This window comes from Humulus lupulus, chromosome 7 (genome assembly GCF_963169125.1).
Source record: "Humulus lupulus chromosome 7, drHumLupu1.1, whole genome shotgun sequence".
In the NCBI taxonomy this organism is placed as follows: domain Eukaryota; kingdom Viridiplantae; phylum Streptophyta; class Magnoliopsida; order Rosales; family Cannabaceae; genus Humulus; species Humulus lupulus.
The window spans coordinates 8,548,876-8,560,978 of NC_084799.1; the positions used below are offsets into that span (position 1 = coordinate 8,548,876).

At 32.6% G+C, this 12,103-nt stretch overlaps 1 protein-coding gene and 1 non-coding gene across 2 annotated transcripts; both read right to left on the bottom strand.

Annotated features, from left to right (window-relative positions):
• Window positions 1–2,009: 2,009 nt before the first annotated feature.
• Window positions 2,010–2,090, bottom strand: TRNAL-CAA (transfer RNA leucine (anticodon CAA)). Its single transcript has one exon. It is a non-coding gene; the product is annotated as a tRNA-Leu (tRNA).
• Window positions 2,091–3,041: 951 nt separating this feature from the next.
• On the bottom strand, window positions 3,042–5,793 carry LOC133790608 (uncharacterized). The gene is made up of 7 exons (XM_062228291.1): window positions 5,374–5,793; window positions 5,065–5,245; window positions 4,826–4,979; window positions 4,598–4,681; window positions 4,046–4,153; window positions 3,519–3,788; window positions 3,042–3,373 (listed from the first exon to the last, which is right to left on the bottom strand). The coding sequence occupies exons 1-7, from the start codon at window positions 5,687–5,689 to the stop codon at window positions 3,278–3,280; spliced, it is 1,209 nt and encodes a 402-aa protein (XP_062084275.1). The 5' UTR covers window positions 5,690–5,793; the 3' UTR covers window positions 3,042–3,277.
• Window positions 5,794–12,103: the final 6,310 nt, after the last annotated feature.

Here is a 12,103-nt window from a genome sequence, read left to right on the forward strand (position 1 = left end):
TAATTTTTAGGTTGCAATTCTTTGAAGAAAAATTTAAATGGATTTGTGATTAAATAAATAATATTCCGTTAATTTGGTATTATTGTTATGAAACTTAAAATATATGAAAAAATAAATAAAAGATGAATAATTCGTTACATGCACTGTTCACAAAGATGAGAAGAGAGTTCAAGTTTTGCATGATATCAATCACGTTAGAAAAAGTTCACAACAAAAGATATTTGTTCCATAGAAGCAAGCCTCTCAACTCAATAATAAGATTTATATCATCAAGTACCAACCACCAGTTCCTGAATATCAATAAACTGCCTCTTAATAAAAATAATTGATGAAATAAAAAAAAATGAAATTTACAAACAAACAAATATTATTTCTCTAAAAAGAGGTGACAGAACATATATACTCTTTTGAAATATGAAAGATGTGAATTTAGAAAGGAAAATGACAAAATTTGGCAATAGATTATCATTTTTATATTTTTTTATTCTCTTTTGTTAACAGACACTCTGAGTTTTCCAAGTACCCAACACTGACTTTCACTCATTATAAGAGGTGTAGCCGTTTCCTTTTTTTTTTTTTTTTTTCTCAGCAAATACCAAGAGGAGGAGCAAACTCCTCAGGGTATATGATGGTACAAAGGAAGCTATTCCCATTTCATCCAAGAATAGTAGCTTTTTTAGCGGGAGAAAATAAATGCTCAATTCTAAATCTTGGAAAAAAACTGATGTGATTAAGTAAGCACGGACTAACAAAGGAGTAGTACTCACAAATAAAAAAAAACAACAAAATAGCAAAGCATGAGAAAAGAATGTGACCACCAGATGCGACACCAAACCTCTCAAATGGTGCAGAGACCAATGTTGTTTCGTAAATGTGCATATGTTTGAGCATCAAGAGCTTTTGTAAACAGATCTGCTAACTGAGCATTAGTGGAAACATGAGAAATTATTAGCATTTTAGACTCAACCATGTTCCTAATGAAATGATAATGTATGCCAATGTGTTTGGTCCTTGAATGTTGAACTGGATTTTTTGAAATGTTAATGGCACTTGTGCTATCATAGAAGAGGGTCAATGACTTTTGGGGATAGCCATAATCAGTGAGCATCTTATTGAGCCAGATGTACTCTGCCTCAGCAGTGGAAAGTGAAATAGAATGTTGTTTCTTGCTAAACCAAGAGACCGAATTGTTCCCTATATAGAAACAAATCCTACCCAATCAGAATCACTATACCCCACCAAGGACATAGTTGTATCACATGAATACCATAAGCCAAATTCCATAGTCCCTGTGAGATATCTAAAAATTCATAAGATGAGACTATTTATGATTGGCCTGATAACGGGCACATAGACCAACACTAAAGGAAATGTCAAGACGACTAGCTGTGAGATACAACAAGCTTCCTATCATGCTACGGTACATGTAATGCCCCGAATCCCTAATGCGGTTTAATGGATGAATTAGTAGGCCGGGAGGGCCATAACTGTTTAATTATGCCATTAAATGATTATATGCATGTTTATGTGAATTATATTATAATATGATGTTATATACATGCATGTGGGTCCACATTTGTTTATTAAATTGTTTTGGCAATTTGGCCCGTTTAGGGCATATTTGCGTATTTGGGTGCATATTGTGATTTGTGAATGAGATTCCATAATTATGGAGATATATTCGAGCTATTCGGCATGAGACGATCTTATATAATGGATTAGCGGTTTTGTCATAACGGGGTCAATTATTGGGTAATAAGAAAGTTTATTTGATGATATATTGGGAATATTTGAGATCATGAGGAAATTTGGGAGGTTTTGACTATAATATCCTCTGGGGTGTTTTCGGGACCCCGAGCACTAGGTTTTATTTGAGGTTACTTAAGCATGAAACAGCTTATCAGATAGAACGTACGTTACCATTCATTAGATAGAGAAGATCACCAAGATTTCGTGATCCGCTGCCGAACTTATTCCAATTCAATGAGCATTCTCAATATTCAATATTATGCCTTGAAGAGGACTCGAACCTCCACGCTCTTTAGCACGAGATTTTGAGTCTCGCGTGTCTACCATTTCACCACCAAGGCATCTTGAAAGCAGTTCCTCTCTCCTTCGTTAGTTCATTTTACCGTTCGAAGCCTTTTCGAAGAAATCTCGAGTTTTAGGAGTCAAAATCAAGTGAGGATCGAAGCATAGCGATCCTAGGAAATATTAGAAGCTTCTTAACCGAATGATTTGACGGAAAACAACCCAATCGAAGGTAATCTAAGTTTTAAGTTTTGAGTTTTTAGAGTTTCTAAGCTTTGAATTGGATTTTGTAAATGGTTAAGTTTTTGGTTCGTTTGAACCTTGGGTTTTGGACCATTGGGAAGCTTGGAAACTTTTATTTGATGATTTGGGAATGTTTAGGTATGATTTTGGAGGGTTTGGAATGATGGAAGACGAGTTTTGGCATGTTCTGGGTTGGGGGTCGCAGCCCTGTTCTTGGAGTGCCGCGGCCCTAGCTCGAAGAAGCAGCTGGTTGAGGTTGTGCCTGCTGGGCGTCGCGGCCCTTGCTTCAAGAAAGTCTGGGGGCCGCGGCCCTCTGTCTATTCTTTTGTATTACTTTTACTGAATAAAGAAGAGAGTTACAACTGTTTTATTCAGTTCTTGGAATAAAGAAGAGAGTGTGAATAAGAAGATCAATCCCAACATGTAGTTGATCAGAAATGGAGGCAACTCTGGCTTTGGTAAGGGACTCTGTGAAGAACCTTCACCATCATCCTTCTTTGAAAGTCGTTTATGGGTGGAACATAACAAATCCTCAAGTTCAGTCAATAATCGTCTCTTTGATGGTTTTATGCTTTTGCTTTATTTATATAAATATAGTACGTACGTACATTTGCTTTAGCTTTAATTATTCCATGCTCCCCAAAGTGATTAAGGCCATTGGATGATGTTTCCATCAACGGTTCACATGGAACTATATATATTAAGCATATCACAAGAACTACAAAACCTTGTTGTTGTGTGTGTGTAATTATTTCTGGGTATAAAAGTAGAGTAAACTTAGATCAACTTATCTGAAACCAGCTGAAGGTTACAGAGAGTTGAGCATATATATCCAACTTATATGTATTACACATAAGAACACATTCACCGTATAAGTAGTACACTGGTGAGATCAAAAGAAAGAAATTGGAGTAAAATATCTCAAATAAAACTGCAAGATTTCTTCCCTTTGTTCAAATGAAAACACTGTTCATAAATACAGAGTTTACATTGCCAAACATCATCATGGAAAGCGTTCACAGCAAAGAAAGTTGTTCCATATAGCCTTCAAGTCATCTTTCAACATCTCACTAATGAGATTCATATCAACCTTTTGTTTCTGAACATAAGAAAAGAAGAAAAAAGAAACAGGTCACAGATCTTAAGCAATGAAAAAGTTATAACCAAAAAGAAGAAAACAGAAACTATATTCAATGTTCAGCAGGATTCAAACTATTTATGTTAACCACAAAAGAGATATATACCATTAATTCTGAAGCTACTCCTTTTAGCATTATAACAACCTCCCTTGTAGGTTCCCCAGTTGATGATAAAAATTTATACCGATCAACATTTTTTATTTTCAGCTTTAGTGATGGATTTTTGTATTTTTTACTTATTACATGCCAGACTGCAGTCACACGAATTTTATCTCCAGAAACTGCGTTCCCCAAGGGCCATCTCAGTCCACCCTTAACTTCTCTATCTAAAATAGCTGAATCAATCAATTCTTTAATGCTTTGCAGTTCATCATCCTGCAAAAGCACATAAAATGTATTCTTAGAAATCAGCATCATTATGGAGCGCAAAACCTCATGACATAATTACCAGATATTTCTCATGTTCCAAACATCAAGTTTTAGCCTTTTCTGGTGAGGTCATTTGGTAAATACAAATGATATTTCACAATAATGGTACCTTCATCAGAGAGAAAGATCTCAAACTTTTGAATTCTATAATAGTAGGTGCATGGATATATAGGTACATCAGCACTTGAATATAGAGAACTTACAGTAAGTGCAGTAACAGGTCTTCTGGTGCATAGATCCAGCCTCATGTCCAAATCTTTTTCAAGGCAAGATATGTCCCTGAGCATGTGTCGCACATAAGAACGTTTAATCTAAAACAAAAATATGGTCACTGTTAGTCTCAATAAGTCTAACCCCATAAAAACCAGAAATCTGTATCTGCTCACTAACAAAACATAACGTAGCCCAAAAATATAAGAAGTGGTTAGATGGGAAGCCCAAAAATCTTATGCATCGCATTGCTGTAGCTTGCTTGGCAGCTGCTGTCTATGGTATTTGGTGTAATAGAAATTCCTGTTTTTTTGCTCATCGTTTAGATAGTATGATTAAAATGAGTTTGAAAGCTAGATTTCTTGGTAGTTTGAGTCAAAAGATTCTGGACAAGAATAGAGCTCTTGCTGAGTTTGTTAGGAAGTTGTGAGCTGGTGCTGTATGCTGCTCTGTTTCTGAACTTGTTGATGTAATCAGTGTTTTGGTGCAATATATTTCCTTTTTCGATCAAAAAAATATATATAACGTAGGAAGAAAAAACTTGCCTCGTATATTTGAAGTTTTGCATCTTCTTTTAGTACCCTACAATCGCAAAAAATAACTTCTCCTGATTGATTGAAATCAGAAAGCTACAAGGAAGAAAGGAAAACAGAAGAAGAAGTAGAAAGAAAGAAAGAAAGAAAGAAAGAAACATGTTACAAATTTGATTGGCAGTTAACTTAATTCATACTTTGCATAAAGAAAAAAAAATGGAATAAGGAACACTAGCTTACAAACACAATATATGCTTCTTTGTCTTTTGCAAATTCAAGGCCATTCTTTGAGACACCTTCCTTTGCTATGTCATTGACAAATGAATCTGGAATGTTTGTGTTAAATGATCTTCTCAACGGCCTTAGTTCGTCCTCAGAGAGCAAACTAGGCCTCCTAAACAAGCAATTATCAGTCAAGAAATTAGATTTTTTTTCCTTTTCCTTGGATTAAAAGGAAAAGAGATGAACTAAGTACTAACCCAGAAAAGAGAACTTTGCCAAATCTAGTGATTATAATTGGCTTAATTCCCACAAGCTTTTGAGACTCTATTTCTCTTCTTAAATCTTCGAAAGAGGAAACCAAGTCTGGAAGCACAGTGTCTGCAATGTATTCCCATGGTCTCCTTATAAAGCTCTCAGTTACTCCTGTGCTGCTACTATCTGTGAAGCAAAATAAATAAAAAAGGCCATAGAAGTAAGAAAGAAAGAAAATCTCAAAACCCCACCATTAAAATCAAAACAAATTATATACATCCTAAAAAATAAAAAAATAAAAACCAAGTACTGACCTTCGGTTAGATCACGGTCATGATATAAAGCTCGACGCTTTACAAATTTTCCATCGAGGGATTCCACAGAAACATTATGAAGATGAACAGAAGGTGGCAAGAGATTATGATCATCCAACCCAACAGCGAACCATCTGAAAATATCCTCATATTCATAACCTGTGTGGTGTTGGGCACTAGTTCCTCCAGGAGACTTGAGTTTGAGATTTTTGTTGAACAGAGGAGGAGGCAACTCTGGCTTTGGTAAGGGACTCTGTGAAGAACCTTCACCATCATCCTTCTTTGAAAGTCGTTTATGGGGTGGAACATAAGCCATGCTCGTTGCTCTTCTCTTCAAATTTTTGCACAAATGGAAAACTAAACTGAGTCCTCTCCTCTCCTCTCCCAAACAAATCCTCAAGTTCAGTCAATAATCGTCTCTTTGATGGTTTTATGCTTTTGCTTTATTTATATCGGGAAATTTGGGTGCAGGTGCATATATAAAAAAATAAAAAATAAAAATTATTCTTTTAACATTATTTCAAAATAATGAAGTATTTGTTTGGTTTCCAAAAATACTTTTATCATTTTTTTTAGCCTCCATCGGTTTTCTCTTTCGGATCACATTTATTTTTTGGACACCATCCATCCATTATTTATCAATTAAGATACTAATTTATGCATTTTGAATAGATCTTAGCATAATTTTTTTGTTTTTTTTTTCACAATTTTTTAGATCTAAAACGTAAAAAATTCCAGAAAACTCGATGTGCCTCGATAGAACTCGATGTACCTCGATGCCCAGCTCGATAGGTCCTTAAAAATCATGGTTTTTAAGAAAAAAATCATTTGCCTCGATAGGACTCGATAGGTCTCGATGCAAATCAATGCAATTGATATAAATTGCATAACTTTTCACTTGGGTGTCCGTTTGAGGTGATTTTTTTTTGAATTTGGGTATTTTCTTGAGATCTATACATTTGGGATATGTAAACACACATTTGGGAAGTTAAAAGTTTGAAAGCATACCCAACTTTGAAAATATAATGGTATTGTTTTTGAACTTTTGTGTGTTTTCAAGATTTCAACTTCCCAAATGCATGTGTAAATATATTAGACGTGTAGATCTCAAAAAAATACCCAAATTAAAAAAAAAATCACCTCAAACGGACACACTAGTGAAAAATTATGCACTTTCTATAAATTGTATCGATGTATGTCGAGGCTTATCGATGTAGTATCGAGGCATATAGTTTTTTTTTCATGAAAATCATGATTTCTAAGATATACCTCGATAGAACTCAATGTACCTCGATGCCCAGCTCAATAGGTCCTTAAAAATCATAATTTTCAAGAAAAAAAACCATATGCTTCGATAGGACTCGATAAAACTCGATAGGTTTCGATGCAAATCAATGCAATTGATAGAAATTGCATAAATTTTCACTCGGGTGTTCGTTTGAGGTGATTTTTTTTTTAATTTGGGTATTTTCTTGAGATCTACACGTTTGGGATATGTAAACACACATTTGGGAAGTTAAAAGTTTGAAAACATACCCAACTTTGAAAATATAATGGTATTGTTTTTGAACTTTGGTGTGTTTTCAAGCTTTCAACTTCCCAAATGCATGTGTAAACATATTAGACGTGTAGATCTCAACAAAATACCCAAATTCAAAAAAAAAAAATCACCGCAAATGGACACGCTAGTGAAAAATTATGTATTTTCTATGAATTGCATCGAGATATGTCGAGGCTTATCGAGGTGGTATCGAGACATATGGTTTTTTTTTCATGAAAATGATGATTTTTAAGATATATCTCGATAGACCTCGATGCCCAGTTTGATGGGCCCTTAAAAATCATGATTTCCATGAAAAAAACAACTTGCATCGATAGATCTCGATAGGCATCGATAGATCTCGATAGGCCTCGATAGGTCTCGATGGAAATCAATGCAATTAATAGAATGTACATAACTTTTCACTTGGGTGTCCATTTGAGGTAATTTTTGTTTGAATTTGGGTATTTTGTTGAGATCTACACGTCTAATATGTTTACACATGCATTTGGGAAGTTGAAAGCTTGAAAACACACCAAAGTTAAAAAACAATACCATTATATTTTCAAAGTTGGGTATGTTTTCAAACTTTTAACTTCCAAAATGTGTGTTTACATATCTCAAACGTGTAGATCTCAAGAAAATACCCAAATTAAAAAAAAATCACCTCAAACGGACACCCGAGTGAAAAGTTATGCAATTTCTATCAATTGCATTGATTTGCATCGAGATATATCGAGTTCTATCGAGGCAGATGATTTTTTTCTTGAAAATCATGATTTTTAAGGACCTATCGACCTGGGCATCGAGGTACATCGAGTTCTATTGAGGTATATTTTAGAAATCATGATTTTCATGAAAAAAAAACCATATGCCTCGATACTACATCGATAAGCTTCGACATACCTCGATACAATTTATAGTAAGTGCATAATTTTTTACTAGGGTATCCGTTTGAGGTGATTTTTTTTTTTGAATTTGGGTATTTTTTTGAGATCTACACGTCTAATATGTTTACACATGCATTTGGGAAGTTGAAAGCTTGAAAACACACCAAAGTTAAAAAACAATACCATTATATTTTCAAAGTTGGGTATGTTTTCAAACTTTTAACTTCCCAAATGTGTGTTTACATATCCCAAACTTGTAGATCTCAAGAAAATACCCAAATTAAAAAAAAATCACCTCAAATGGACACACAAGTGAAAAGTTATGCAATTTCTATCAATTGCATTGATTTGCATCGAAACCTATCGAGTTCTATCAAGGCAGATAATTTTTTTCTTGAAAATCATGATTTTTAAGGACCTATCGAGCTGGGTATCGAGGTACATCGAGTTCTATCGAGGTACATCGAGTTTTCTGCAACTTTTTACGTTTCAGATCTAAAATATTGTAAAAAAAATTTGCAAAAAAAAACCAAAAAATTATGTTAAGAACTATTCGAAATGCATAAATTAGTATCTTAATTGATAAGGGATGGAAGGATGAATGAATGGTGTCCAAAAAATAAAGGTTATCTGAGAGAGAAGATGGATGGAGGCTAAAAAAATAGTAAGGGTATTTTTGGAAACCAAACAAATACAAGCATTATTTTATAATGATATTAAAAAATGCTATTTTTTTTTATATATGCACCAACAATATACATTAATACCCAAATTTCCCTTTATATAAATAGGACAACAAAAGACACTCAGCGGTCAATTCTTATTTGTTTAATATTTCTCTTCTCGTACGTACATTTGCTTTAGCTTTAATTATTCCATGCTCCCCAAAGTGATTAAGGCCATTGGATGATGTTTCCATCAACGGTTCACATGGAACTATATATATTAAGCAGGCTTAAGTAATGCATTTGATTGTATAAATTTAAATTCATTTGTATTTCAAATTTAAATAAGATATAATGTAACTTCCTTAAAATTAAGAGAATAATATTTTGTAAACTAGGTTTATAAATAGCCTGGATTGTAGTTATTTATTTCTGACCCATAATTTTGTACTCAAAAAGCTCAGTGAAATTACTCTTAAAGCTTTAATGCAGATTACATAATAAAAGTGACTCGTGAACGTAGGTAGATTTAACTACTGAAGCACGTAAAAAAATATCTTGTTCTTTAATAGTCTTATTACCGATGGATATTTACCCGCCGCTAATAGTATTAGCGGCGGATAGTCCGCCTCTACTAAGGGAAAATACCCGCTGCTAATAATTTTGAAACTTAATACTCTTTCATTTCACGGGCATTGTATTAGCAGCGGACTACCCGCCGCTAATAAAAAAAATAATTTTTTTTTATTAATTTCTACATTATTAGCGGAGGACCCAGTAGTCCGCCAGTAATAACCCGTATATTATTGGCGGACTAAGTCCGCCTCTAATTTTAGACTTTCTTGTAGTGTTTTTCTTTCTTTCTATTTTTGTTTATAAATGCTTAATCGCTCTTATTACTTTTAGTTAGTGAAAAACGTTATCAAGAATAGTAAATCTTTGATTGGTTTGGTAATGAAGTCTGTGAAGAACTTTCACCATTAATATCATTCTTTGGAACGCCGCTTAAGAGGTGAAACATAAGCCATTAAGCTCTGCTCTTCAATTTTACTAATTGAAAAACTAAACTCAATGCATACTAGTTACAACAACTGAGGCTTTAATTTAAAATATATATATATATATACTAGATACAAGCAACGTGTAATTTGCACGTTTGTTTTAGTTTTATTTATAAAATTTATTGATTATTTTTATTAAATTTATATTAATATCATATAAATTTTGAAATAAATATCATATTTTAATTAAATAATTTATTTATTTTTGTTAAAGTTTATGTTTGTTATAGTTTTTTAATTTGTAAATGATAACAAGAGATTATATATTATGTGTAATGTAATATTAAATATTATACGTGAATTTTAAATTTAAGCTTATTGCTAGTTCTTTTAAGAAAAAGGTAATTTGTTGTTAATTCACAGTATATTATATTATATGTTTAATATGATAGTATTCTAATAAGTGAGTTTAAATTTAATTAAATTATAAAACGTATGATTTTATTATTTTTAAATAATTATTATTGTAAAATATCTAAAAAATATCACATTTTAATTTATTTAATTATTTATTATTTTTAAATAATTATCATTGTAAAATATCTTTAAAATATAATATTTTAATATGTTTAATTATTTATTATTTTTAAATAATTATCATTGTAAAATATCTAAAAATATCATATTTTAATTTTTTTAATTATTTATTTTATTTTATTTAAGTTTAAATGTTTACAAACTATCATTAAATATAAAAATATTTCTTTAAAGTTAAAATTAAATAATAAAAAAAACTGTTAAAATAAAAAATTTCTATTATGGACGCACTTATTATATAGAAGAGATTTAACGACTGCACTGCATTATTTGTGTTAGGCATAGCAATGGTGCCAATAACAATATTCTTACTAGCTATAGTACTACTAGCATCGCATATATAATAAAGTTACAAATGTAGTCCTCTCTCTATTCTTTTGTATTACTTTTAGTGAACAAAGAAGAGAGAGTTACAAGTGTTTTGTTTTGTTCTTGTGGTGCTTGCGTGCATGTTCAGTTGTTGGAATAAAGAAGAGTGTGAACATAAGAAGATCAATCCCAACATGTGGTTGACCAGAAATGGAGGCAACTCTGGCTTTGGTAAGGGACTCTGTGAAGAACCTTCACCATCATCCTTCCTTGAAAGTCGTACGTACATTTGTTTAATATTTCTCTTCTCGTACGTACATTTGCTTTAGCTTTAATTATTCCATGCTCCCCAAAGTGATTAAGGGCCATTGGATGATGTTTACATCAACGGTTCGGTTCACATGGAACTATATATATTAAGCAGGCTTAAAATCTTACAAAGGAATAAAACCACTTCTTGATGATGTTTCCAAGTAGCTTTCTGGACAGTGGACTAATTAATTAAAAATATATTTAATTGAGAAACATAGAGTTATAATTACAATTTTTAAAGGGAAATTTGAGTATTTATGCATACTGTAGGTACATATATAAAAAAAAATATCATTATTTAACATCATTTCAAAATAATGCTAGTATTTGTTTGGTTTCCAAAAATACCCTTATCATTTTTTTAGCATCCATCCGTCTTCTCTCTCGGGTCACCTTAATTTTTTGGACACCATCCATCCATCCCTCCTGGTAGAGAATGGAATCCCACATGGAAAGTATGTGGGATCATCATATCATTTATAAGAGCATAAGTTACTCTACTCATCATCAATTGGTTTTGAGATGGAACATCATGCTTCTTACCATGCACCACTTTCCACATTCTAACACCTCCATCTCTTATCAATTAAGATACTAATTTATGCATTTCGAATAGATCTTAGCATAATTTTTTGGTTTTTTTCACAATTTTTTAGATCTGAAACGTAAAAAGTTGTAGAAAACTCGATGTACCTCGATGCCCAGCTCGATAGGTCCTTAAAAATCATGATTTTCAAGAAAAAAACCATCTGCCTCGATAGGTCTCGATGCAAATCAATGCAATTGATAGAAATTGCATAACTTTTCACTCGAGTGTCCGTTTGATGTGATTTATTTTTAATTTGGGTATTTTCTTGAGATCTACACGTTTGGGATATGTAAACATACATTTGGGAAGTTAAAAGTTTGAAAACATACCCAACTTTGAAAATATAATTGTATTATTTTTTTAACTTTGATGTGTTTTCAAACTTTCAACTTCCCAAATGCACGTGTAAACATATTAGACGTGTAGATCTCAAAAAAATACCCAAATTCAAAAAAAAAATCACCTCAAACGGACACCCTAGTAAAAAATTATGCACTTTCAATAAATTGTGTTGAGGTATGTCGAGGCTTATCGATGTAGTATCGAGGCATATGATTTTTTTTTTCATGAAAATCATGATTTCTAAGATATACCTCGATAGAACTCAATGTACCTCGATAGAACCCGATGTACCTCGATGCCCAACTCGATAGGTCCTTAAAAATCATGATTTTCAAGAAAAAAAACCATCTGCCTTGATAGGACTCGATAGGTCTCGATGCAAATCAATGCAATTGATAGAAATTGTATAACTTTTCACTCGGGTGTCCGTTTGAGGTGATTTTTTTTTTAATTTGGGTATTTTCTTGAGATCTACACGTTTGGGA

What these genes read in the sequence shown, in the direction of transcription:
- LOC133790608 (XM_062228291.1), bottom strand. Translation starts at nt 5,689, where the DNA reads ATGGCTTATGTTCCACCCCATAAACGACTTTCAAAGAAGGATGATGGT. An exon ending in CAAAACTTCAAATATACGAG is followed by an intron (nt 4,154 to 4,597) that starts GCAAGTTTTTTC and finishes TTTTTGTTTTAG; the next exon opens with ATTAAACGTTCTTATGTGCG. An exon ending in GACCTGTTACTGCACTTACT is followed by an intron (nt 3,789 to 4,045) that starts GTAAGTTCTCTA and finishes GTGCTTTTGCAG; the next exon opens with GATGATGAACTGCAAAGCAT.